The sequence below is a fragment of the Chanos chanos genome, chromosome 2 (assembly GCF_902362185.1).
Source record: "Chanos chanos chromosome 2, fChaCha1.1, whole genome shotgun sequence".
NCBI classification, from domain to species: Eukaryota; Metazoa; Chordata; class Actinopteri; order Gonorynchiformes; family Chanidae; genus Chanos; species Chanos chanos.
In genome coordinates, this window is record NC_044496.1 from 9,347,098 (window position 1) to 9,374,771 (window position 27,674).

The window sequence follows — 27,674 nt, forward strand, 5'->3', positions numbered from 1 at the left end:
AATAACTACATGACCTCAACAGCAGATATTTCACAACATGACACTACACTGATATACAAGTAACTTCTTTATACTGTTTAAATGGAGATATGATGATGTCCTTAACTGAACAGAGTAATCAAAACACAGACTTTAGTATTTTTTCATAAAACAGAATTTGCCTATGGTCTCAATCTCATAAATATTTTAGAGTGGTACCTAAATGGGCCACAAGAAATCAAAATTATGTAACACTGAATCCCTCTCTGTTTAGAGAGGAAACAGCATAAAAAGTTGCATATGTAAGTAACTGAACTGTAAAACAGATGTAACAGCAATCAGATATTACAGTAGAGATTGATGAATGTTTTATAAATGGAGAATCCTACTTCCAGCCAGGTTGCAGGAATCTCTTTTTTTTTCCAAAAAGTATTATGTTTAAAAATGGATAACATTTTCCATCAATAAATGAAGAATACAAGCCTGACCAGCATCAGATTTAGATAGGTGCCTGATTTGAGAAATAGTGCCGTCTTGCTGCTAAACAAGTGTTGCTTTTCAAAGCTGCACTGTTTGCACTGTTCATTTGAATGCTAGCACCATGGTCCATGCCATTTGTCTGCATAACCTGATAATACCATGTGATTATTCTCTTCATCCAAGAATTTATTGAAATGGAAGAAATTTGGGAGAGGGGAGGACAAAAGCCAAGGCATAAATAAAAAATTAAACTAAAATTCATCCAACATCTAGGTGTTCTAGGAGAGATATAACTTCTATTATTCTAACATTTATACATTGTGAACTACTTATATGCTAAGGTTGGGTAATAAGAAACACTAGTAGAGATCAAGTATCTGGGCCAGTTAAGAATTTGACATGGAGTAAATTTTCTCTAACTAGTATTTTTTTTTTTTATCTGATTTAGGGGAAAGGTGGCGTCATCAGCTGCAAATTTCCGACAAGACTAGAAAACTAAGATACAGTTTTGGTCCTCCCAGGTACATAAACTCTAAGGCAGGCAAAAAAATTCTCTTTACATACAACATACACAGTATTCAAGCAAATGCAAGCGTCGTTTGCAAAAATTCCAAAGCAAACTAATACAGTTATCTGTGATAATCTCAATACAAATCCTGTAAAGGAATAATTTGGTTTCCAGACATTTTGGGGTACACACTGTAACACTGTGCTGTACACTCAGGCCAAATTTCCTCTGACAGTAAGGCACAAAAGGTGTGTAGGCTTATTCAGAGTAGTGCAGAAAAAAAAAATGTAAGTGGACTGTAAGGACAGACTCCGTTGTCCATATTTTTTTGCATCAGTCTCTTGACCTCTTTTGTCTATTTCCCATAAAACTTCTTGTTGAGCAGAAAAATCAGCAGATTGACGTTTACGGTGGCTCTGTCAAAAAGCTTCATCACAGCCACCCCTTCATACTGCAGCTGAAGGAGATCCTACAATTTACAGGGAAAATGTGAAAACCATCAAAGTAAAATTTTCACAGCGAAATTTTCTCTCACTTACACTTTACAACTCATGTAAAATTCTCTTATCCATCAATAAAATGTTCTTAAAAAAAAAGTTTAAAAAAAGGAGAAATATATATGAGTCTGGGTGTTGTAAAAGACTGATACTGGGTATATTAGAGAAAAGAAAAAAAAAAGTACCTGGTACTCTAGCATTAACGTTTCCAAATGGACTCCCATGAACTTGGCCTTCACATCAAACACCCCAACAGCTTCAGACGGAGAAATCTCAAAAATTACATTCTTGAACCTATGAGAAGAGGAGAAGGGACCTCAGACAGAACTCAAAGCTGCTACGTGACGCAACATGTTTCAGGAAACGTGTTTGAAATAAACTAAAACCAACAGTGCTGTATTTGTACGTTTGTGTATGGACTTACTGATTGGTCTGCAGATCCTCTATCTCGATTAGCACACCCTTCTCATGGAGTCTAGCTGCTGTGTATTTCTGGGACACCTGCTTACTCTTTTTGGCTTTGGTGTCTCCAGGTTTCTTCGACACCCTGAATATGACAAGAAACCAGTCTGTTATCTGAGAAACATCACTAGGGCTGAAAAAAAACGATTATTATGTATAAACAAAGTATGTACAAGTCAAGGCTTTAAAATTAATTTTCACTGCTGCACTACTGTGTGAGTGTGTACTCACTTCCCCTTGCTTGTAAGATTGTCCATACAGGTTTTAATATACTGGTTGTAGTAGTCAATTTGCACATTGTAGAAACTGGTCTTTGAGTTGAGGGCAGTATTGGTCTGCTGGAGTTTCACCAACTCTGCCTTCCTTCTCTGCCGATATCGCCTCTGGTTCCTGATGTCCTACAAAGGAAGCATTCATTGCATATAATCAGTAAGTTGCTAAATTATTTAGCCCAGATGAGGTAGAAGTATGTCTGGGGCCATGAGCTAGAGATGAAATTGCAACTAAAATAAAGCTCTTTTTAAACCATTTAAGAACCAGCAGATACTGATTTTGACAGGTTTAGACCAAACGAGTTCTACAGAGGCTATACGCTTTTCTCTCTTCATCTTGTCTAACTAACCTGTTTGGGAGGCTAAAAAAAGAAATAGAATCATTACAAATAAAAAATAGTTTGAATTCTTGAATTTTCTCCACAAATACAAATTCCTCTCGGTTCATCCAGCGCTGGTTTATAAACTGCAGTCTTTTTATTGTATTACCATTTGAAACAATATTCCAGTTTCCAGAGTGAACGGTAAACAAATACTACAATGCATGTACCTTGGCAATGTCATTGATGAGGTCCTGATATCTGTTCTCAGGGTGAACTTTGCCCAGTTCACCCAGTCTCTGAAGATTGCTTTTGATCTTGTCCTTTTTGCCTTGAAGGGTTAGGCTATCATCCACCACCGGTTTAGCCTGCTTCATCTTCTCCGGAGTCTTGGCATCACGCATCGCCCGTCGCTGCATAGCCCTCTGATATTCCACCTCCTGTACCAGGAGCAGACAGAGGAGAAAGGCATTAATAAAAGCTCCTGTAACAGCTCAGGTGTTGTTATAGCATCTTGCTCAGTCACTCACCTGCTCTTGGCTGGCTGGAGTCTCCAGGATTTCCGTCAGTGTATCTCCTGGTTGGAATCTGATCACATCCACAATCAGCCGTTTGGTGCTGGAAACAAAGAGCAGAAATTAGGTTTTGGTCAATTTCCATTTCATAAACGCAAATTATTCTATCACCTTGAATGTTTAACTTAAGCAGTGACAGAAACATAGTAAACTAGTGTCTTTTCAACAAAAGAGATTCAGGCAGAAATCTTTACTTCAGCAATAAGGTCCTGGCATCCATCTCAGCGTTCTGTTCCCCAGGAACGTCAAACTTGTTGGTGAGGGTGAGAGACACTTCAGTCTTCCCCATCATTTCCTTACTGGGATCATCAGGAGGAAGTGGATTCTCACCTGGGTGAACAAAATTTGATGATCGATCAGAATTAGATCATTAACTGTACAGAACAGCAAGGCTGAAGGATGAAGGACCCTATATATAAGAACTTCACTGTGACTGACCGATCAGAGACTCAATTGTGGGCACGTCTCCCAGGTCCTCCAGAAGCTCATGAATGGGGTCATTGTGCTCAGGAGCAATGGCATCCTGGTGATCCAGCAGAAGCTGTAAGAGATAAGAGAGAAGAAGCAATAGTCATTTCATTGTTAAAGCATGACATAGTCCTTGTGTGAATTTAACCATTCGTTTTGATTTTCTTACAGTGTGAGTGTTAATAATTTCTCCAATGGAGATGTAGATGACTGGTTTGGTGAGCGTGACCAAGTCAGAGTACTGATCCACATTAAACTTATCCTCCAAGGATGGGACATCGCAAGCAGCCAAAAAGAATCGCCTGGGCAAAGAAAGAGAATGAGGGATAAGAAAAGTAAAGGAGGTGAAAGACAATAAAAAGATAGAATCAATGAAAGTAAAAAAGGTTATGGGCTTTACCTGAATTTCTGGTAGGAGTTGCTGAGATATTCATTGATGGGATTTAGATGAGCATTGTCTCCCAAGAACATCTTGTTGGAGGCTGCATGCTGCAGCATTTTAGCAATGGAGCCCAAATTTCTTCGTTGGTCTGTGGTCAGTTGGCCTCCAGCCGAAAGCTCAATAATATCAAAAGCGTCAGGAGCCACAATGGCAGGGTTCATGTAGCGATAGTACAGAAGGTTCCCCACAATCTGAAACACACTCAGGATCAGAGCCCAGACCCCATTTGCTTTATTTCAAAACAGTCTGTCTGCCCCCCCCCCACAAAAGAGCACGTGTAAGCCGCCATGAAACCAAACACATGTTGCATAGTTTTGCTATCAGCCAAGAAAGTGAGCAGAGTGGAGTATTGTGTCTGCAGAACAAAAAGGCAGGGAAAAGAGTGGAGAGGAGGAGAGGAGAGGCTCACCTTCTCTGAGTGGGCAGTGAGAGGCACACATCCTTAAAAAGCTGCAGCAGAGGGAAGGGCATAGAGAACAGCTGCAGCCCAGAAAGAGAAAACCCAGAAAGAAAATATATATATATATATAAAGAGAGAGAGAGAGCAAGAGAGAGAAAGAGAAGAGATAAAACCACATTATGCACAGAGGTGAGAAAATGCGAGACTATCACAGGAGCGCAGACGCAATAGCACTGAGCATTCAAGTGTGATTACACTCTTGCAATCTTGAGCTCTATCCATGCCTCAGTGAGATGGCACAAAGCTGGCTCTGTCTCAGCGCAGTGAGGTGTCATTTGTCTAACAATGCACGTATCCAATGAAACACAGAAAAGAAACAAAAAAAAAAAACAGGAGCAGAAGAAGAGTAAGGTGAAAAAGCAAAGAGAAGGGAAAAATAACACCCCGAAATGAAGCGAAACAAACCTTCAGAAGCTCATCCTCTGTGGCATCGGGGAACTTTTCGTGAAGTGTGTCCTTCAGCACCTTGGCAATGAAACGCATCCCGTATCTATAGTAGAACACAGGCAAACACACGTAAACAAACAGACACCAACACAAACAGCATCCATACATGCAACAAAACATTGGGTTAATAGATAGATAGATAGATAGATATGAGATGTGAAACGTTCTGAAAGCCACTTTGACAGATAAAAGCACATTCAGGCTGTTGCTGAGATCTGACTGATAAGATGCACTCACGGGATTTTATCAACGGAAACGACGATAGCAGACAGGAACTTGTCAGTAACCGTCCTCATATTTTTAATGGACGCTTCGAGGCGTGTGCGAACCTCCTCATGGCTCATGGCCTGTTCTGGGGTCACATCATACGGCAGCTTGCTGCAAACGAGAATGATCCATAATTCATTAATATTCACTAAAGGCAAATGAAAGGCTCATAACTGCTTTGGTTTACTTTTACACATTAGACTGTCTATTAACAACACCATCACTGCAACTGCACTGTATCTTATTCATGTTGTGTGCTGTTCACTCTGTATTTTCATTGTATGCATTTGCAAAATGAATTTCAGATTGAATTTCCTCAGGTGCCGCAACATCTGATATATTTAACCATCAAGGTAAGGTATAGCCGAAAACCGCAGATGCAAACAGGTACATACGAACAAGAAATATATTGACTTGTGAATATACACATTTAAACCAGAGTTCAGCCTTTCTTACCTGGCTTCACCTGTTTGTGACTCCATCTGGTTGACCCAGCTCTTATAAATATCCACTGGGTCCGTTTTGATGTTGAGTGTTTTGTCATCCATGATTTCCCTGACAACAGGAGCGAGAATCTGTCTCAGAGCATTTTGACCCCGAGCTCCCCTGTTAAAGCTCACTACCATCTTAATCACAGTTGGGTTTCCTGTCACAATCTCCTGGATTTGGTCCACTTTGGATCTGTACACACACACACACACACACATACACACACACACAAATTACAGCGAAATACATTCATAATCTGAGAAATCATTGATCAATACACCAATTTACACAGCAATTTACAAAATGAATTTCATGATTTTAATAAATAGCTAGACTCTCACTTGATTTCCTCTTGCAGAGCAGTTTTAAAGAGTTTGAGGAGCAGGTATTCTTCACGCTGGTTGGAGGCGTAATTATACAGGGTGAAAATCACAGAGTCCATGAACTTGGTTGATTTATTCTGGGGCATCTGGAAGATGAGCTTGGCCAGATATGTGGGGTTCGTCTGGGGGAACGGAATGAGGGGCAGATGAGGTGTTAAAGCTGTTAAACTGCAGTAAAATACAGCTGACAAAGATGTGATGGTATATGTGACTGAGGAAAGGTAAATGTAAAAATGACAGTACCAAAACCATAGAACCTTACCTGAAGCAGATAGAACAAGTACTGATATGCTTCCAGTTTTTCCCGTTTCTCCTTGCTCAGAGCTTTCAGCCCTCCTTTCTGCTTAGTCATCATCATCATATCAGATAACTGGCCTTTGTTCTTCTTGGTGAGTTTCTTGCTGTGAGAGACCACCTCCTGCAGGGTGATCTTATTTTTGACCAGCAGACCGATCTTAATGTCCATCAGGTTGAGGTCATTCTCTAGCTGTTGATTGGAGCGTATGTTAGTGATCACTTCCTCCCTCAGACGCATTAGTTCCAGCTCCTCTTGGAAATCCTGGTCACTGTGGTCCAAAAGGTGGACAAACTTACGAACCACCGCCATTGGAGGGTCGTCTGCGTTTACTGAAATAAAAGAAAGAGAGAGAGAGAGAGAGACCAGGGAGAAAAAAACAAGCTGAATCTCAGATGTTGGTCATATTTAAAATGATGAAATTAGAATACTGAGCCATGAGATGGGCTTCCATGAGCATTACCGTTATAGGCTCGGATTTGATGTGACCTAAAAATGAAATCATCTGTACTTACTGAGCGTCTTGTAGTCATCTCTGGCTTTATTGGCACGGATGAACGCTTGGATCTTGACCACATCATCGATCTAAAACAGAATTCAACCAAACAAATGGCATGAATACATGATTTGAAAACAATCCCAACAAAGTTTATTTAATTATTTAACTGAGATAATGATGATATATATGTATATACCCACGTTTCACATGGTAAACATGAACACTGATGCATAAACAACAAAATATTGACCAACAGTTTCATAATGTATGGACTAAGCTCCATATTGTCCCATAAATGTACATACATAAATTCTCCTTGTTTTGTAAAAAAAAAAAAAAAAAAAGTTGCAAAAGAATAATTTTGACAGAAAAACAATATTCCATTTTACAGTGAGGTTATCTGATACACTCACATGGTCTTTGAAGTACTGCAGGCGATCTCTGTATTTCTTGCGAGCTTGGTGCATTCTGACCATGGCTTGGATCTGAAGACGTTAAGAACACATGATTGCACATTCATAGCAATCTCTAAAATCCAACAAAGACATCATACAGCAGCAGGGTTGAATGGCTAGAGGTGAGTAGTGTCTCGCTGATGATACATCAGCATTCAGTGAGGACCCTACTTATTCAATATTTTCAATGCTTTCAATTGTAGTACTGAATGGCCCATAATCAAATACAGCGCTTTACATATAAAGTGTAAACAGGCGATTTTTTCTCTTTTTTTTTTTTTGCGTTGTACCACATAGCTAATTCATCCTACACACTTACATTTCCAAATTACGTTTAGGCAAACCAGTTCTTAAAACATGATGTACAATCTAAATCCATCAGACTCCAAAGCCTCTCCATGTTTTATTCTTACTTTGACAACATCATCAGTGTGGTCCTTCAGGTACTGCTTCCTGTCTTTGAAGTTCTTCCTCTGTTTGTAACCTCTCCAGTGAGCCTGTGAGACACACACACAGATCAAGTCTCACTAACCGAGATAATCCACTGCTTATTGCTTTAAAAGCACACCACTATGACAAATCAGACAGCGGAGCCCCCACGTACAGTGGGAGCGCATACGCTAGCAGGGAAGAATGTGGCAGGGAAGCTGGGAAAATGACCTGTATGCAGGTGACTGAGCCCTCCTGGGACTTCAAGAAGCCGAGTCGCTCTTTCATGTTCTTTCTCACTAAGTAACCGCGACAACGGGCCTGCAGCTTGGTGATCAGACTCTCATTGGCCAACCACAGCTGCTCACGATTATAAGCCGAAGTAACACCAGACACCACAGACTACAAGGAGGGAGGGAGAGAGAGAGAGAGAGAGAGAGAGAGAGAGAGAGAGAGAGAGAGAGAGAGAGAGAGAGAGAGAGAGAAGGGTTTTAGTATTTCCCCAATCAGACCACTGTTCACAAATGTGTTGGACGACGCCTTATAGAATCTAATGTAACAGAACTGTTGTTTAACTAAATGCTGGTTTCACATCAGATGTGGGGGTTGTAGTGACTTTCATTGTTGAATCTTCACCTGAATCTCATCCTTGTTGAGTTGCGTATTGTTCTGAACAAAGTCTGCAGGCTCGTTCCAAGTCCCTTCTCGTGTTTTCAGGTTGTAATAGTAATTATGTCCTCCTTTCACCCAGTGTTTCACCCATTCACTGCCATTATCACCTGTGAAGGACATACACACAGTTAAAACTCATGTTCAAACCACACTATATATGTATATATCTGATCTCTCATTCGCAACTCAAAAGTTCTCTCTTACCCTCTGCCTTTTTCTCATTTTTGATTTTTTCCAGGTCGTTGTGGTATGTTTGGGCACACTCTGGAGTCACACCATACAGTCCGGTGCCAGGTGTTCTCAGGGCAGCCAGAGTCTGAGTTGCATCCCCACTGTCCACTGCTTCATTTATGGCCTGGATGGACTGAGAGACTGCCAGAGAGAAAGAATACAACTGCAAAACTGTAGTGACGATTCAGTCATTCATTTCAGAAATCATCAGCCATAAAGCTTTTCTCAAGCAAATATGATTTATTTGTAATGTGTTTTAAATATCGGTTAAAATCATTGGTTTAAACTGATATTCTTACACTGTATAGCCTCCTCAGTGTCTTTGTTGGATGCAAAGATGGTATCCTGGATTTCATCCAACCAAAGCACAGCTGATGGATCTTGTGTCTCCTACACAAACAAACACACACACACACATACACACGCACATATTCAGAGTTATAAACTTTCTCTTTTAATAGCAGAGAAATTAATAATGTGTCTAACACGGCATGCTTTCAGTGTCACATAAAATGCCTGAGTGGTAGACAGTTTTACATTAAGTTTTGACTGTTACGTTTACGACAGTAAAGTTACACAATGCAGTCTAGACAGCAGACAGCAGTGTTTACTCCAGATAACTGATAGACCGCCTAACAGCCTTACATGTCAGAAATAAAACAGTGCTCTGTAGTCTAGACTTTCAGGTTAAGTGAACAAGCTGATGCCAAAAAAGAAAAAAAAAATCCAAATTTGAAGCTTTGGCATCGCAGTAAATTTTGCACACTAGAGGGCAGCCTGTCCTTTCATACTGCGGCTGTAATATTTCACCTCTTCCCATTTTCCTTCTCCAAGAGATCTAGTCTGGCATCAAATATCTTTGTATCTCTTATACATAATACACACATTTTCACACTCTGATCCAGTCATAAAGGGAGGAATTGTGGTAACTGCCCATTGTTACAACAGGACATGACAAAAGACTCACACTGAGACACAGGTGGACTGATAAAAGCATGTAGTAATGGTGAGAGGTGAGATTATTTCCCCCACAAGTTTTAATGATAAGAAACTGTGTGAATGATTATTAAAGCATCATATCTCTCTGGCTGTATCAGATTGTATGTAGAAGCAGTGCTGCATAACTACCAGCAGTTGGCAGTATTGCTCTGTCACTCAGAGACATAGCCCACATGCTGTGCAGTTTCCGGAGTGAGCGCTGCTGTTTGGTGATTGGCTGAGAGAACAGGCCCCTTTCTGTACCTCGCCCTGTCTGACGGAGCTGCAGCTCTTGGCTGCATACACTGATACAGAGGTTGGTGTGCCACGTTGTGTAATATAACTGGAATCGTTGTCACCTTCTCTATAGAGAGTTTATTCTGATCCAAAACATCCACGGTGACAATGTCACATCTGTTTTTGGAAGAGCTTCTGAAATGCATTTTGCACTGGGTGGGGGACGTCAAGCTGTGTTTCAGCTTATCAGCAATTTTACACAGCTACTGCCAATCACAATAGAGGAAGTGAAAGAATGGGTGTGCTGTATGTTTATGCTACAATTATTGCCTAAATTTACCTGTATTCTGATTACTGAGTTCCTCTGTCCAAACTCTTTCCACCATGTAGTGGAATAAAATACCTTAAAACATTCTTTTCATTTAAATTTCAATATATATATATATATATATATATATATATATATATATATATATATATATATATATATATATTTCAGCTATCTATCTACCATCCATCTATCCATCCATCTATCCATCCATCTATCCATATATATATATATATATATATATATATGAGAGAGAGAGAGAGAGAGAGAGAGAGAGAGAGAGAGAGAGAGAGAGAGATATTTCAGGTGAAGGTATTCCAGAGCAGTTAAGAAAGGAGTGCTCTTACTACAGTCATAGGCAGCTAATACCCGAAACACTATCACTAAGGGTTTAATACACCTCTAGAAAACTCTCGTGGCCAAACAACACTGTAGTAGCAATACTAATACTACATGCTAATGCTCTAATGCTCTGATGGTCTAAGACTCCATTGGTCTTCTAGCACTCCAGCATACTAGTGGCTATTTAATAATCAAATGTAGAACCCAGTACGAAAACCCTCTAACCGTCAACTAATACTGCAGAAGTCTAATGCTATAATAGCCACCTAATATTGTAATTCAATAAAACATCATCAGCCCGACAGTCTAGTAGCCAGTGAGTACTGTATTTCTAAGCCGCTAATGCTCTGATGCTCTAAAAGCCATGGGATACCATAATTTGGCAAATGCCCTAATGCTACAACCCATTACACTACTCTTAATGCTGTCATTTTCTACAGCACTAATATACCTGAATATTCCATCCCAGCCATTTGATATTGTAATTCTCGAACGCTCTGACCTTTAGCACATGTTCTATAGGAACCTCCTAATTCAACCACTTCCTGGTTACTCTCAGCCGTTGCAGTAATGAGAAAGCTCTGGCCACACCAGCAGAGGCCTAAACACTTATGAAAAACTTATTACGACCAGCCGTGGGCTTTGGAATCAGAGTTTTGTCCTTTTAAGGTATCAGAGTCGTCATGTGGCGTGTTATTTCCTGCTCCTGAAAAAAACATCTGTGGGAAATGGATTGTTTTCTTAGGCTTTCGTATGAGTGAGGCGTGATACAGAAAGGGACTGGTACCCAATGAGATTTAAATTTCCCTGTTACCTCAGTCTGAAGAGTGATACAATAGGGAAAAAAAAAAAACTCCAAACAAACGAAAACCCATACTTGAAAAATGGAAACTTCTTGTTGAGTCCTCCAGCTCCAAAACTCATGGTCTGGATACGTCAAACCAGTTTAAAAAAAAAAAAAGAAAAAAAAAAAAAAGAAAAAAAAAAAAGCAAGCAAGAGTGGAAAGATTAACGTGCTGTTCTGAAACTCTGCCCATGGCTGACAATTTCCCACTCTACAACACTGAACTCTCTACTCTGGTCTGATCTTGCCCTGGCTTTATTCTAACCTCCTTTACCCTGCCACTATACCACAGGGTTATAAACACACACAACAACCTACTGCTAGGATACCAGCTGCATATTCACAGGCATGATAATTTGAAAATTAGCCAGTGTCAGATTAGGGCCTGGACTGTTTACTGACTGACATAAATTGCCTCTCCTTAGGTCTCATAAAATATTCCGTGTTATGCAATGGTGAAACTTCAAATAAGCAAGCAGGTCTCTCTGAAAGCCTTTACTTTCGTACTGATAGAGACAGATGAAGAGCTAAGTCGAGCGAGGGACCGTCAAATGAAACGAGACGAAAGAAGGGGGGGGGGGGGGGGAGTGGCAATCAGAAGTAGAGGAACACAGCAATGAATAGACAATGATCTCATCTTGCCGTGGTCAGCGTGAGGTACTCAGCTGACACACAGAGACACACCCACAGACGGTTCACACATACACTGACACACAGAATGTGGCCTGGGAGTCCTGTTGTGCTTAAGGGACTAGACCTGGAGGAGGTTTTTTGATGTGAACGTACATGTGCTTTCTCTCGCCGCGCCTCCAGCAGTTTGTCGTAGTAATGCTGGGCTACAGAGGGATCCACATCCGTCAGTTTGGCCGCCGGGTGCTGCAGAGCTGCTAGAGTCTTTGTCACGTCCCCCTCGTCCAGAGCCTCATTAATCCGACCGATGGCTGCGATCCCTGAGGAGCGAAAACACAACGTTAACTGTCACTGAACACACATAACAATCTACAAACAGAACTGGGGCAAATTCCGTCAGATTAAATGCCCATTCACACTGCACAATAATAATTAAAAAAAAACGCCTACAGTGACAATAGCAGGGGAAAAAAAAAACCCTATTTAAGTGATCCAACAGCCTACTGGTTTTAGAGTTACTGCTGTAGCTTGACTGCAGCAAAAGCGTTAAATTGTGACAATGGATTATTTCTTGTTATGGTTAATATCCTGTGGGGTGAATTAATGTCAACTCTCTGCAAGCTGACTCACTCTCATGTTCCTCCTGGACATTGTTGTTCACTTGGTCCACAGAAGCCTGGATGTCATTCCAGGTCAGGTAGTCATTGCCTTCCTCTCGTGCTGCTGCTTTCAGACGCATGAGGTCATCTATGTACCTATAGGCACGTATTGAGTTAGCAAAGTACCTTCACCGATTCATTCATTCATTCGTGCATTCATTCTTGCTCTCACAAACACCAACCTCTGTGCGTATTCAGACTCTACATTGCTAAGGCCAGTAACAGAGCTGCCAAGTTGTCTCCAGACTGCAGCTCTGTCTCCTACATCAAGAGCTCCATTAATCAGAACCACAGATGAGAGCATTTCCACAGCAACCAGCAGCTCTGGATGGGACAGTGACCCCTGTAGAAACAACAAAACAACCATAACAGTCGAGGAATCGCTGAATGTGTGTGTGCATGTGGGAGTGATAGAGAGAGAGACAGAGCGTGTGTGTAAGTGAGTAAACATCTGTGTGTCTGGGCGTGTGTGAGTCAGTGTTTGTGCTGACCTCTGGGCTCTGTTGTTGAAGACTGGCCAGTTCTCTTTGGTAAAGGTCAGCGGCACTGGGATAAACTTGGGGCAGCTGAGCATCTGGATTCATCAGCTCATTCACCGTGTCCTCAGCCACGCCCGCTCTGATAGCTGCATTTATCCGCTCCACCGCGCGTAGTACTGAGTCAAACAAATACATACAGACACACACACACACACACACACAGACACAGAAGAACTTCTGTCAACACCCCATAATACACACAAGCCTCCATCAGCCTTACATAAGCATACACCTCAGCTCAAAATGTGGGAAAATGTCAGGCAATCTTAAAACAATAAAGGTCGTACATTTCTGGTAATTCAGTGCCATCTCATTTGCTGTATCAATTCCATTCTGCAACTCCTCTTTAGTCATTGACTCTCCTGGTGAATTCTGGGTAAGAACAGAGAAAGGCACATCTGAGCTTAACACTCAAAGGTAGTTACATTTACATTTATTCATTCAGCAGACACTTTATTCCAAAGCGACCTTCATGACAGATGGTGAATATAAAGCAGAGTTAAAGAGGTGTCAGTGTAATGTCACTAGGCTGCAGTATTTTTTTTTTTTTTTCTGTGATTAAGGTCAGTGCTCTGACCTGCTCCTTGTTCTCTCGTTCTGCCATGAGCTGCGTGAGGTACCAGTCTTTATTCTGTGACTGCAGAGACTGAAGACCAAGCGCAGAAGAACGTAGAGCATCATACAGACGGTCTTTATCCCCACTCAGCAAGGCCTGCTCCGTGGCATTCAGTGCTTTTGACACTAAAACACACACACAAAACACATATGAAGCAGTGACTCACAACAGACAGTATCCTTCACATTAACACACAACTAACTAAGAGCAGGCACACTGCACTATACTTACACCCCTTGCACATACCAAAAACATGCATGAAACTCACCATTCAATTTGTTGATGTTTCCTTGGATTTCAGCCTGTGTGAGTAGCTCTTCATACACATCCCTTTCAGCATCAGCATTCTCCACAATCTAAACACACACACGCACATCAGTATTGTCTCTGATCTCATAGACCATATTACTTACACATCAATTCACATAAACATGTACAAACCCCAACCTTTTTAACCAATCTAAACACACACATCAGCATAAAAACCAAAATGTGTCAGCCTCTTTCCCCAGAGAGAAGCTAAACAGCGGCACAAAGTGCTATCTGAGATACTAACGCATTAAGGCCGCTATAGAACGGGGAGGATTCATACGAATCTGCAGATGTGTGTCTTGAGATAAGTGCACATATATCTAAACTGTATATACTGAACTTTGGTATGTAAGCGTGTTTATGTGTCTGCGGGTAAAGGGTGCAGCTCAGACCCGTTTTCTGGAGTTGGCCACTTTCTCTGCTTTAGCCTGGGACAGCGTGTCCTGGTAGTCCTGCGCTGCGCCATCATCCAGGTTTACCAGCATGGCGTTGGGGTTCTTCATGGCAGCCAGTGTGCCCGCAGGGTCCCCGTGATCGATGGCATCATTGATGGCGATCACAGCAGCGTGCACTGCAGCCATGTATCAGTACAGAATAAGTGGGTGGGGTTTAATTTTCTCAAATACATGAGCACTGTATGAATAATTCTGGATTGCTTTTTTCTTTTCTTAAAATGTGCAGACTGAAATCTGCCTAGTGCTTACATGCTGCCTCATCCACCGACAGCTCGTTCGCCAAGATCCCACCGATCTTGCTAAAGGCCGGCATCTGAATGTTGTATTTCTCCAGCTCACTCTTCATGTTGTTAATCTCTTCCTCTGAGGGACACAGATCAGAAAAATAATCCATATATAATCTCAGAGAAGAAGGATTATTAGGTTTTGATTACTTGTTTATTTGTGGATTGGATGTGTGAAAAGCTGCAAAGTCACATTTTTTTTTTTCCATTAGCTGCTGTTGTACTAAATCTGTGGGTGGGGATATAAGATTGACTGCATGTTTTTCCTGCATTTAAGGCTGTGAGCTGAACGTTATTCTCTGGGAAGTATTGTTCTCCTGCCCTGAACTCAGCAGCCAAAGCAAAACAGCAGGAAATGTTCACAAACATACTAATGACTTTCACACTGAGGTTAGTGCCAAGGCACCGTACGTTCTTAAATTCTCTTCCTGCTGATGCTTTAATCATCGAAACGTCATGGGGCTTATGGCTAAAAGCTAAATTTACTGAAGGATTTGCCTTGTCGACTCACCAGTGAAGGCCACTTTGCCATAAAGGTCAGCAATCTGAGGAGCAAGGCCCAGCTTAAACAGGTACAGGCTGCAGAAAAGAGTCAGTTACATGTGAGCTACGGGTAAGAGCTTTTCAGAGCTGACCTGATTTTGCACACAGGTTCACTTTCAAAATCACATTATGTCACGGTGCCCGGTGCCCGTGTGCTCAACACATAAGTATTGTAACAAACATGCTTTTACATGTTCGGTTTTTTTGTGTCTGGGTAGCACAATGAGCTGAAGGATTACAAACATAAATGGCTATTTAGCTCTGCTGCTCTATACCAATTCCCATCCCCCTTATTACCACACCCTGCCAACAGCTAGCCCCTGCCTCGCTCTGAGATTTCCTGCCCTTGCAGGCCAGATTTATAGCCTCTGGGATCTGTGTCCACTCTCTACTTAACTGGAATGCAGAGTTTAAAAAAAACAGTCCTTGGTTGTTGGAGGCTTTTTTTTTTCACCTTGGTACTGAAACCTCTACTGAAAGTAGGACAGAAGGACATATTTCCACACACATCTGTCATAGGTATTAGACTTTTCTTTTCCCTTAAATAATGTTTATGGCAAGGGTATACAGAAAACAGACACAAAAACTGACCTTTGTATTTGACATAATGCAAATACCTTTATATATTTCACACTGCTCAATCTAATCTAATTATCTAATTATGTATACATATGTGTGTGTGTGTGTGTGTGTGTGTGTGTGTGTGTGTGTGTGTGTGTATATACATATATATAAATAATGTAGTTCACCTCTGGAAATGTTGACTAGGAAAAAATATGGAAAAAAGATTATATGAATAGCTAAAAAAACTATATGTATATCAAGTCCTCAATACCTGAGTGCATGTATGCAGTAAATACAACGCGGCATGTTCTTTCTGTCATAGATGTCTGTTGTTTCTGGGTAGAAAATCTGAGGGGGAAGAAGATGATCAGAGCTGTGAGTCAATGGTTATATGACTTCATGCTGAAATGTGTGTATTGTTCAGTATAAAGGGTGTGGGCCAAAGACAAGCCACATCACGCCCACAGCAGCAATAACGTATGGTGGTGAAAGCCATGCAGCAGAAAAAACAAACTTAAAACAGGGATATAGGTAGTGTCTGACAGACCTGGTGGACATGTTAGCTCGATTCTCTGTGCATTTCGTAAGTGTACGAACCTTTGGAAGGCCTTTGTCTGTCATTGCGTTGAGCCATTGGATGATATTGTCTGTGTGTCGGAAATGGAGCCCAGTGGCCTATGGGTATGAGCACAAGAGGACGTGAGAAAAAAACAAACAAAAAAAAACGTATGATTCACATGAGCAGAACACCACCCAGGTCCTGTTGAACTTTCAGTGGTGCGTCTTTACTTGGCTTCACTCACCTTGTAGCGTGTTTGCTCACGGTCATAGATCTTCTTAATGGAGACAACATTTGGTGCAAAAAAATTGCCCAATTTGGCCAGATAGACGCCATTCCGCAAACCTTCCTCCAGCTCAGTGGTGGGTGGCAGCTCCTCATCCAAACAGGCCTCCATCCATCTGCATACACAAATACAGATAAAGCCTCAGTCTACAGACACACCCCAGTTATTAATCCTTCATTTGTGAACAGCACGCACGCACGCACGCACGCGCGCGCACACACACACACACACACACACACACACACACACACACACACACAGTACAAATTAAAACAGAAAGGAGAAAACTTCCAACAATTTCAACAGCTTATTGTCTAAGTACTCTTACAATATTAGCATATTCTGATAATTCAACAAAAAGAAAAGCAAGTTTCAATTTTATGCTCATATTTTAACTGCAGTAAATTTATAAAACACATAAGATTCTATTCAAATCTCAAATGTAGAAATTATATAAACACTAAAACTTATTTAGATTAGTTACAAGAATTTGCTAATGAACAAAGAAAAACTGAGCATTTAAAATGTGCTGCTAAATGTTTATGAGTCACTGAAAACCACACAATCCCCACTTTGCCACATACCAGAATCAGCTCACATGTAAATAACACACACAGAGTTAAGAGAGTTGTCAATTAATAAACAGATGAGCAATTTGAGCATTTTTTCATTTGCAAGTTCAGAGTCCAAAACAGCCATTGACAAATGAGCCCATACAATAAACAGACAATGCATGGATAACAAGATTAAATCTTGTTAAATGACGTTACATTCCCTTCCAGGAACCAACCACACTTACTTCACCCCTTCTTTTTTCTCATTATTTAACACCACTGTCAGTCCTAACATCTCTTACTTCTTACTCTCGTGCAAGGGTGACCTCGATCATAATTAATGACAGCTAATAGGAGGGGCTCAAAGAAAAACGAAACAATCTTAAAATTCAAAACATCTCATTGCCTTTGTTTAAACAAGTGTGTGAATTTTATACCACCAACAACTCAACAAAAGACATCTTGCAGCTGCTCATTATCTGCCTGTTGGAGTGGGAGGTCTTTTGAGCATGAATGATCATGTTAGCTACATTTAAAGAAAAGGAAGTAGTCAAAACCATTATACCTTTTGTTGCTTTCCTTATTTTGAATGGGAGCATGGCCACCCAGAATGGCAGCCACCCTTTCTCAAAACCCACAGAGAGTAAAGGTCTCTCGGGTACCACGTGCTGGAACAATGGGACCATGTCTCAGATGAAAAATTGGAAGCCGGAAAACCCCATAATTTCTCTAATTTCGCAATGAACAAAAGGATATACATGGATATGAGGAGGAACTCCAAAGAACTAATAAATGAATACTGAATATTTTACTTTTACTTTGATGTTTTTTTCTCACTGCAATCTCTCTGGTGTTTTCTAAATCTTCTAAATAATATTTTTAAGAACGTTATAAAACACAGCTTAGTCTTTTGTCCTACTATTAAGGTGTGTTAAATTATTGGATTTTCCTCATCCCTCCTGACTAAAAACACAAACAGAAACAAAACACAAATGTGAGTTGATGACTTCACCAACAAGTGACAAATGTCTTTGTGACATTTCAGTGAGTAGAGTGAGCTCAGGAACTTAAGAACATTCCATCTCACTCTATATTTACTAGAATGTACCAGAACACCTCGGTGACGTTACACAACAGTTACCTCAGTGACACCAAAACATACATTTAAATAGGTTAGGAGGAAGCTTAGGTTCCAAAAATAATTAATTCAACCTTCACAGTATAATATCGACAGAAAAACTGCCAATGAAAGAACACACACCTGATAAAGAACTGACACCAAATTGATACATTCTGAGCAAATTCATGATCACTGGCTCTAGCCATGTGGATCACTTTAGAAATACATCACACACCCCTTCCCTCAGAAAAGTCTTTCAATCCCTGACTCCAGGCTTTGCTGGAGGGAGTCCGGACTAGGGAGTCACCTCTCCATCACACTCACATCTAACTTCCCTGGCCCTCATTGGAACAAAACAGGATTTCCAATGAAACCTGCCAAGCCATGCACACACACACACATTCATTTACACACACAAAATGCAGGAGTATCAGTGTCCCGCCCATTCCAAGCCCTAAACAGACGATGTATTCAGTCTCCAATCCTGAAAGCAGTAGTGAACAACCTGCCTTTCACTGACTGAAAAAAATCACTAATAGGTCTTCTAAATGGGGACACACCCAAACACACACATACATACTCACACCCAAGCATATGTAGTGGAGACACGCCTGATATTTACTGACTCAATACTGAACAGATCAAGGAGAATGTACAGGACTGAATACAACCACCAGTAGAAAGGTCAAGGGGTCAAAAACATTATCAGAAAATCCCCAAATACATCAGAAAAGACAAGTATGCAGTAATATCCAAAGCAGCCGATTTCCTTTCTTTGTGTGACACAGGAAAACCTAACTCAAACAAGGTCAAATGTCAGTCCAATAGGAAGATCTAGACACAGATCCGTGTCACTTGAGAGGGAAACAGTGTGTCATTGTTCCTCCTTTAGACATATTCAGTACCATTCAGTTTGACTCATCCCTGAGTTGTACAGCACAGAGTGGGGAGAGAACCTTTATTAGTCAAGCATTAAAGCTATACTGTAAGACTCCAAAAACATCACTTTACATCTCATTAAGAACTGAACTGATGGTTGAAAAGCAAATCTACTTCTTCTTGTAGCCGTGGATGAAATTAGGGCTTATACTGAGCTGACTGCATATTGTTTTCACTCAATCTATGGCGCCTCTCACAGCTGCAGACATCAAACAACCACTTCCTTACATACACAAAGCACATCAAAGGCATTCAGACATTATGTGGCAATTCTACCAATCTACCAAGTTGCTCTGAGTGTGCGGGGAATGTAAAGAACGCGATAGGTCATCGAACCCCTCTGCTAACTCTAAAGACAGCGCTTATGCTGACATGATACTTCCACAGAAGGGCGTACAACTGGTCAGCATACAATAGCAGGTTTGTAAATGTAAAAATAACTATGTTTACTTAGGCTTCACCCTCTAAGGGAAAGGCAAATCTGTGGTCTGCCTTATCTGAATACAGCGAAACGTCGAGGCAAAAAGGCACACCTCTCTCTCTCTCTCTCTCTCTCTCTCTCTCTCTCTCTCTCTCTTTCTCTCTGCCTCTCTTTACATTATGTCACAGTTTAGTTTGGACAAGCAACAAGTGAGACAAGGCCATTGTTTGGGAGCAGCCACATGGAAATGTGTGTGAGGGATGCGCTAATGAACTATACTAAAATTATGCACACAAAAAACATCTTCCCGTTTTCATGTGACGTAGACTGGATGCACCAATAGTTTTAAAGTGGCACAGGAGAGAACAATGGAGAGATGGAGAGTGAAAGAGTGTCAAGCAGCCAAATATTCCATTACATGCTCTGCAGCACTGGAATCCTGTGTTGGTTGATTGCTCACTCCTACACACACATTCAGCCACTGAGAGAACTCAGCTCACCTGCTGCTGAACTGATGGTTCAACCATTCCCATACATTTATTCATCCGCTGATCCATTCATCAGGGGTCTATCCCTAATACTTCACAAACTGACAACTAAGCAATCCATCATATCATTTATTCACACATTCAACAAACAGCATACAGTTATCACACATTCTTCACAAACTCCTCACCCCTTAATCACACATGATTCTCTTATATCAGCTTGCGAGAAGGTAGGTGTGTACTCCTTTTTTTTTTTTTTCCTCTCAAAATTAAACATCAAGTGTTTTTAGTACATTTGCCTCTGCATGTGTTTCACTAATATTCTAGTTACGGTCTCAAATTTCAGAGACCCGGATCGGTCCTTGACCCATGCACACATATTTAGAACAATCATCCACCAGTTGACAAGGTTTTCCCAGGCCAGAAGCTCCTCTCCAGACCCTCTCTCTGTCATAGATGTTTGACAGATCTTCAGCATCATGTTCTCTGTCAGACATAAGTCGATACACTCTGTCAGAGCTCCAGAAACAGGCAGAGAGTGTGTGAGGAGTGTGTGTGTGTGTGTGTGTGTGTGTGTAGGCCTTTTCCTTTCTAAATAAGGGAGGGGCTGTGTGTAGAAATTAGTCACATGAAAAACCACAATCCCTGCCTGGGTCTACAAGCAGTCTGCTAGGCTCTCCAACAAGGCCTCTTATGTGAAAGCCTTTTCTGGGTGTTATTGAATTGCACTGTAGGTCTATCATCACCATTTTTCTCTGGGGGGAGATTTCTTTCCTTTACGTCAGGTGGCCTGAATGCTGATATGGCAATTCAATGACGCTTTATAAATAGAGTATTTCCCAGCAACATCAGACCAGAAAGACAGCCTGTCAGACCCAGTGTATGTTTGTTTGTTTGTTTGTTTTTTGTCTGTGTGTGTGTGTGTGTGTGTGTGTTTGTGATGCAAACATTTACGCTATCACTCTTGTTGCCAAGCAACCCGTGCCGCAAGTACGTTCAAACCCGAGTCCCAAATCAAACCAACTTTAATTTGCCTTAGAAGACAGTTCTTGAGATTCTCAGAAACCCTTCATTTTGTAATGGCCCCTTGTGTTTTGTTATGAAATATCATTTTAAGCTAAAAATATAAGCCCACAACCATACAATAATGTCTTCATACTTGACTCTGACTTCTTCATTTGTTATACTCTTGTTTCCCCGACTACCACAGCATGAAGCTTTCTGTGACATGGAGTTTGGCCATAGTTAATAATGTGGTGCAGTGCAACAGGAAATTACATGAAAATGGTATTGCTTTAAGAGGAACTATGGATGGCGTTCTCATGAGAGAAGCAAAACCAGTGAGAACATACACTGCTCAAAAAAGCTAGATCGGATATTTATAGTATTAATAATCTGCATCTCCACTCAGGAGCTAAATTCCTCCCTTATCAACATGAAATGGTCATTACTTAATGATTTAGCACAGCTCAACAGAACAGCCTGCATAATGGTTCTCTCTGCAAAGTTCTTCCAAGTTCAGTATGTAGCACTTGTACCATGAGGCTCCTAAACAAATTAGCAAATGAAAAACCGAGAAGACACTTGAGTTGGATACTTACAAAGGGCGTATTCATTCACAATCAGAACTCCCACTACATTTTATGTTAATCTGATATATTAGAGTTTCTGAGACTGTTAGAGATGTTGGATATTTGGAAAAAGATGAGTGAGTCAGCAGAGACTCATGGATGACTGGTTTGTTATGCTTCCAGTCAAAGAGTGCTGAGAACTGAGTCAGTTATCCTCTGGAGGACACGGTACTATCTGTCTTTTATCGACAGACAATACAGAGTTTAGACTTACAGAGGCTATCGACTGCAGAATGCAGTGGGTGGTAGACTTGGCCAGAAATAGAATAAAATGTTTGGTTAGAGTCCTGCTAGATGTCATATTATGATATAATGAATGACTATTTCAGAGTCACATCCTAAGACATGTTTGAAAGCTACACGGTATTACTGTAAATCAGTTGTATCCTTTTCAGTGAAGCATTGTATCCATAATACAGAATACCTCCTGCATGCTTGCCCAAGCATGTGAATGTATGTTAATTCCTGGTAAGACACAACAGCCAGAGTCAATGTCACTATAATGACTCATGGAGAGACTCTTCTCCCCTCATTCACTCATTTCTTAAACTCCATTTCTCCTTACTGCATAGAAACCTGTCATGAACACCAGGCGAGAGGAGGCTCTGAACATGATTTCTGAGAAACACTCTGTGAGAATCAGAAGACAGAAAACTGAACGCTCAGATTTCTAAAACTGAACGCTCTCTGCCTAGAGTTCAGTTCATTCCTTTAGCAACAGCTGGGGGCAAACCATTCCATCACCTCAGAGGCTAAGAGACACACTATGTGCAGCTCCACTCTCAGTTCCCAGGGGCCAGTTCACACAATGCCAAGTTTACGACACTACAGCTGAAAGTTGTGCTTTGGCCTTCTCCCTCTACAATTTCCAATACCACCGAAGCAGGAGGAGCTATATCATTCATGATCAGCCCTCTGAGAAATGAGGCGAAACAATACAGAAACATGCCAAATCTGATTCCCAAGTTGAGTAGTATTTAACACAGACTAAATGTTACCGCATAGCTACCCCAGTCTCAGAATACTGCCGTAACACCTCAATCGAAACCAAAAACACCCGCTTACCGTTGCTTCCCGCCCACTCTATTCTGTGATAAGTTTTGACAGTGCTGTGGACATTTTTGGAATTTCATGTGTAGTACACAGGGTAGTTCAAACCTGACATGGAGAAACATTATTCAAATGTTTTCTTGACGAAAGATAACCAGATGGCTGAAGAAAACACATTGATGCAGAATTAGATGCCAACAATAACATTTGAAGCTTTTTCATTTGCATCACTAAGAGAAATGAAAAAACATAGTTTACATTTCAACACATTCTGCAGCTTAGCTACACCGCTACACAACACAATGCAACACATGCGCACAAATGTTACACAAACTTTTTTTGGCTGTTCAGGGTATAATTTAGAGCCACACATACGTCAGAGTACCTGCAAAGAATTCTTGTCATGCCAATCTTCAAGCATTTTGCATGACCACATGCCCAGTGCATTCCTGCATACCTGACAGTTCCCCTGAGGGCGTTTCAGCCCTGAGAGAACTGCACCTGAGAGAAACTTTCACTTGCGCCTCAGGGGAATAACAACAGCATGACATACACCAGAGCAGCCTATGATTCTGCTATGGTCTCCAACCAATGAGCTAATTAAACATCTGAAGTATAGGTGAGTAAAATATTATTATTAAACTAATATCAAATTGGAAAACCTTGGGTTCTTGTACGCGGGTTAACATGAACACACACACAATCACATGAATACACTTAATTTAGACTAGCCTACCTCCTGGTCATTTTAATGGTGTTCCTTGAACCATTGCAAAGTCTCTGCACCATGCAAGTCAGTTGGATCTAAAGACTACTAATTTGATTTCTCTGCCAATTTCCTTCATTTTCAAGACATTATGCAGGCAACATTTTGAATCAATTTTATTCATGTAAAATCAATTTTCAGAAATATCCTAAGTTCCATCTTTGTAGGGGTGGGTGCTACACTGCTTGTTTAACCAGCCAATTATAATTTCAGACTATTTGCAGCATAAACTCTACTCTATAATGTCAAACTCTTCTCCTCCCCATTACACATACCGGAACCTGTCTCTATGACAACCAAGGGTTTCTATAGCTACAGAGTGAGATACTGAAATCAACAGGGACTGAGTCACTTCCTCTTGCACTCCTTCTCTCACTCTGTCTCTGTGCGTGTGTACGTGTGTGTGCGCATGTGGGCACGCTTGTGTACACCCCCAGAACCCACAAAGAGGTGAAAGGGGGAGGAAACTATCACACTGGCCCCACAAACACACCTCAGCAGTTACACAGATGGTCCACCAAAGCTACTTAGAGACTCTGGAAAAATACCCCAGCAGCCCAGTAGGCTGAGATGACACTACGAACTCAAGCTAAGAGTCAAGACTAAGGACTATGCCTGAGGCTGAAAGGTACCGCTAAGTACTATAGCCAAAAGAGCTAGGCTGTGATGATATTGCTCTCATAGTGTGAATGGTGAGTGAACCATATTTTAGTTCGATATACTCTGATTCCACATATAGAAACTCACAGTACAGCACAGAGCAGTCTCTGTCTTGTAATTTAGTTAGTGCACACTGCCTTTGATGCTCTTCAGTTTAACATAGGCGCTCCATAACTTAGTTTTCCTTATTTAAATATCTATTATTATTCTGACTGAAGAGACAAAAGGACCTTTCTACTTGCGACACAAAAAATAAAAACTGCCCCTTTTTATAGATTACAATAGACAATATGATCTGATCCATGTTTAGCACTGAACTGTCACACTGCAGTACAGCCTGGGTATCTAAGAGGGAGACTGTTACGAAGCAGCTTCCATCTGAAAAGTGGGCAGTGCTACACTCTCGTTGTCACTTTCACTGTGGTATTACCGTTTGGCTTCCTCCAGGTGACACAGGTATTCATATGCCATATTCTGCTGTCGCCGTTCATCCATCTCCTCGGCAGTGAGCCGCTCCACTCCATCCAGAACAGCTAGAAAACAAACACATAAAAACACACACCTCAGCCATGGTACACTTATATGCATCCATCTTTCACCACTTTGGTGAAAAAGATAACACAGAGAAACCTAACAAATGAATTCATACAAAAAGACAGGAAAACAACAACCATGTCCAGTGTTTCCTTGAGAACAGAATGTTGCAGAAAGAACATATCAGTCTTTGGTAGAACAGAAAAATAAAACTATAATAAAATAAATATCAGTGCAAAGGTAACATTATGGTAGATTCACAAAGAAACAGGCTGCTTTGTCAATTAGTCATTGCTGATTTGACTTTTTCCCACAGAGGAGTTCGACTGCCGAAGCATCTACATTGGGCTGCAAGTTGCATAACTTGCCTAGGGTTCATAATATCCCTCTCTGCACCAAGTTCCACATACTGAAACAATTTACGAAAGACCAAAGTCACAAGCACTATAAGCTACAATCCATTTGCTACAATGTGTTTGTGGGCATCCCCCATCTACAAAAGGTCCATTTCTGTGGAAAGGCCTATGTCTGTCACATCTACTCAAAGAAACCCTAAAATTACAATGTACAGAAACCATATATTTTTTATTATTATTTTAACATATCTGGGAGAAAGGGAAACATTGATGGAACTTCACTAAGGGAGAATAAGTTGATGGCAAATTTCAAAGTTCAAATATTTGCAAATTCAAAACAGTTATGAGCCACTGATGATGACTGCCCATTCTTCACTGTACCATATGAAGGGCTGACTGGCCTGAGGTCTGCTGACGTCTAACTAGGTGACTGCCTTCAGTTTGTTAGGGAGTGTCACATCAATGCAAGAACACAAACCAAACCCAACATACACCACAGCTTTTATCATTTTCCTGTGTTTATAACGTCTTGTTCTGTGACAGAACCCTTTAAAGGACAACGCTACTGTTTCTGTAGTCACCGCAGTTAAGTAAGATAATGTTTAATACAATCTGTTTTTTTCTCTCACAAAGTAGTTAAGTCTCTTTGTGTGGCGTAGGCCCGAATATGTTCCAGGAACACGTGAGAAGACATAAAGCTATCCGTGAACATAGGGTAAGCGATATTCAAACCAGATTGTAGATAGGAGAGGATTCAGAGAAAGATACTGGAGAGTTCATTGTCGTGTATTTAGAGCTCTACGCACAAAATGGGCTGTAAATTGCCCGCCTGCTCAGATCTAACGCTGAAAATAGAAGTTTTGGTAATAGGCAGTGAAAAGGAAACAGCGTCGCGCGCAGAGGAGAGGATTTTGCCTCCTGAGATTTGTATGATGAGGTCAGATCTCAAGAAAAGGCTTTCTGATGAAGGTTCCCATATTATCGCTCTAAAGAAGTTACATTAGATCATTGCATTTACATTGAGCGATAAAGCACTCTAAATGCTAACTGCACGACAAGGCAAACAAGTACAGAAACTTGGCTATGTTAGTCCATTATTAATTAAAGCGTAGCCTCAATGACATTTAATTGCTTTTCGCATCTAATAACTGATGTAGTTACTGCATAAAGTTTGCTTACTAATTTTACTCGTGTTTATTTTTTTCTTTTCTTTTCACATAGCCAGTAAATTGCTGCTGAGCAGTTAATTTTCAACACAGCTCAGTATTTATCTTGAGATGGAGCTGTGTTTGACTGATTCCTCTACGTCTAAGATTGGGCAAGGGTATATTGTACTTTAGATTTAACTACACTGTTCTTATTTTATGTATTGAACTTTTATTCAGGGGTATGGCACGTAACGCGGAAGTCCTTACTAAGCACGCTGAATGAACATTCAAGCACCAGCAAAGGAAAAGTTCTTACTTAAACAAACTTTAAGTTTGTCTGCAGTAATACGCACACAAATGAACTAGAAATGATGTATTTCGTTCTTTGAGGAGATGTAGCCTGCTTCTTATCTAAGTTTGCTCTCGGTAAGTAAATCAAAGGCTGAGGAAGTGGCGAAGAAAAGTTTTAGTTGCAACTTACACCCATATCGTGGCCGAAGAGCGTCTGCTTCGTCTGAAGTTGACATTTTTTCTCAAGCGTTCAAAAATCCGCACTTCCTGGTGTATTTTAGTTGCAGTTGCGTTGATATGTAGTTTACGGATTTTCCTGGTTAGGCTTGTATAATTAGGAAGGCACTCTTGGCCCCCTTGCTTCTCCACTCTGTCGTCCGAGAGACTTTTTTCCCCCTTCAGTTGTCGCTGATGTCATGGGTGTGTTCCTTCCTAAATCCTGAAGTATGCGCTCCAGGAAACACCCATCAGAAGTCACTTCACCAAACTGAGACTGCAGCTCCCTCTGCTGCGCGTAGAGCACAGTGTATTCACAGCAATAATCTGCACGCACAGCTCTTTTTTGTTTTTTCCTTTATTTTCAACATTAACACTGTTTACTGCGGTGCATGTCCAACTAGTTTCACGACACATCCTTTCCAGGTCCTCTTGACATTCTGTAGGTAAGTTCATATGCTGTCTTGCAGGTCATCTCCATGAGGAGAGGTGTCTAAAAGTATGCCGGCGGTCATCGGGTTCAAATTCATCCCGAATATATTTTAGTAGGGCTTGGGGTGAGATTTTAAACAAACCTTTGAATATGAATGAATGAATGAATGAATGAATGAATATGAAAGAAACATTTAAAATCGACTAAAAAGCAGTAAGACTCGGAAGCTCTGGAGGGAATTTGTGAACATATTCTGAGAGT

The 27,674-nt window shown here is 40.9% G+C and overlaps 1 protein-coding gene across 1 annotated transcript; it reads right to left on the reverse strand.

The window, feature by feature from the left end:
* Positions 1-651: 651 nt before the first annotated feature.
* Positions 652-27,075, reverse strand: iqgap1 (IQ motif containing GTPase activating protein 1). Its single transcript, XM_030765069.1, has 37 exons — positions 26,955-27,075; positions 24,866-24,968; positions 16,765-16,921; positions 16,559-16,636; positions 16,233-16,309; positions 15,366-15,433; positions 14,820-14,933; positions 14,508-14,686; positions 14,072-14,159; positions 13,765-13,928; positions 13,475-13,559; positions 13,140-13,303; positions 12,831-12,991; positions 12,620-12,744; positions 12,146-12,309; positions 8,930-9,020; positions 8,604-8,771; positions 8,364-8,506; positions 7,959-8,129; positions 7,712-7,795; positions 7,257-7,328; positions 6,860-6,929; positions 6,312-6,676; positions 6,008-6,171; positions 5,634-5,858; positions 5,148-5,288; positions 4,869-4,953; positions 3,962-4,194; positions 3,731-3,863; positions 3,532-3,634; positions 3,288-3,423; positions 3,049-3,136; positions 2,749-2,958; positions 2,158-2,324; positions 1,889-2,011; positions 1,650-1,758; positions 652-1,436 (listed from the first exon to the last, which is right to left on the reverse strand). The coding sequence occupies exons 1-37, from the start codon at positions 26,998-27,000 to the stop codon at positions 1,323-1,325; spliced, it is 4,968 nt and encodes a 1,655-aa protein (XP_030620929.1). The 5' UTR covers positions 27,001-27,075; the 3' UTR covers positions 652-1,322.
* Between the last annotated feature and the right edge of the window lie 599 nt (positions 27,076-27,674).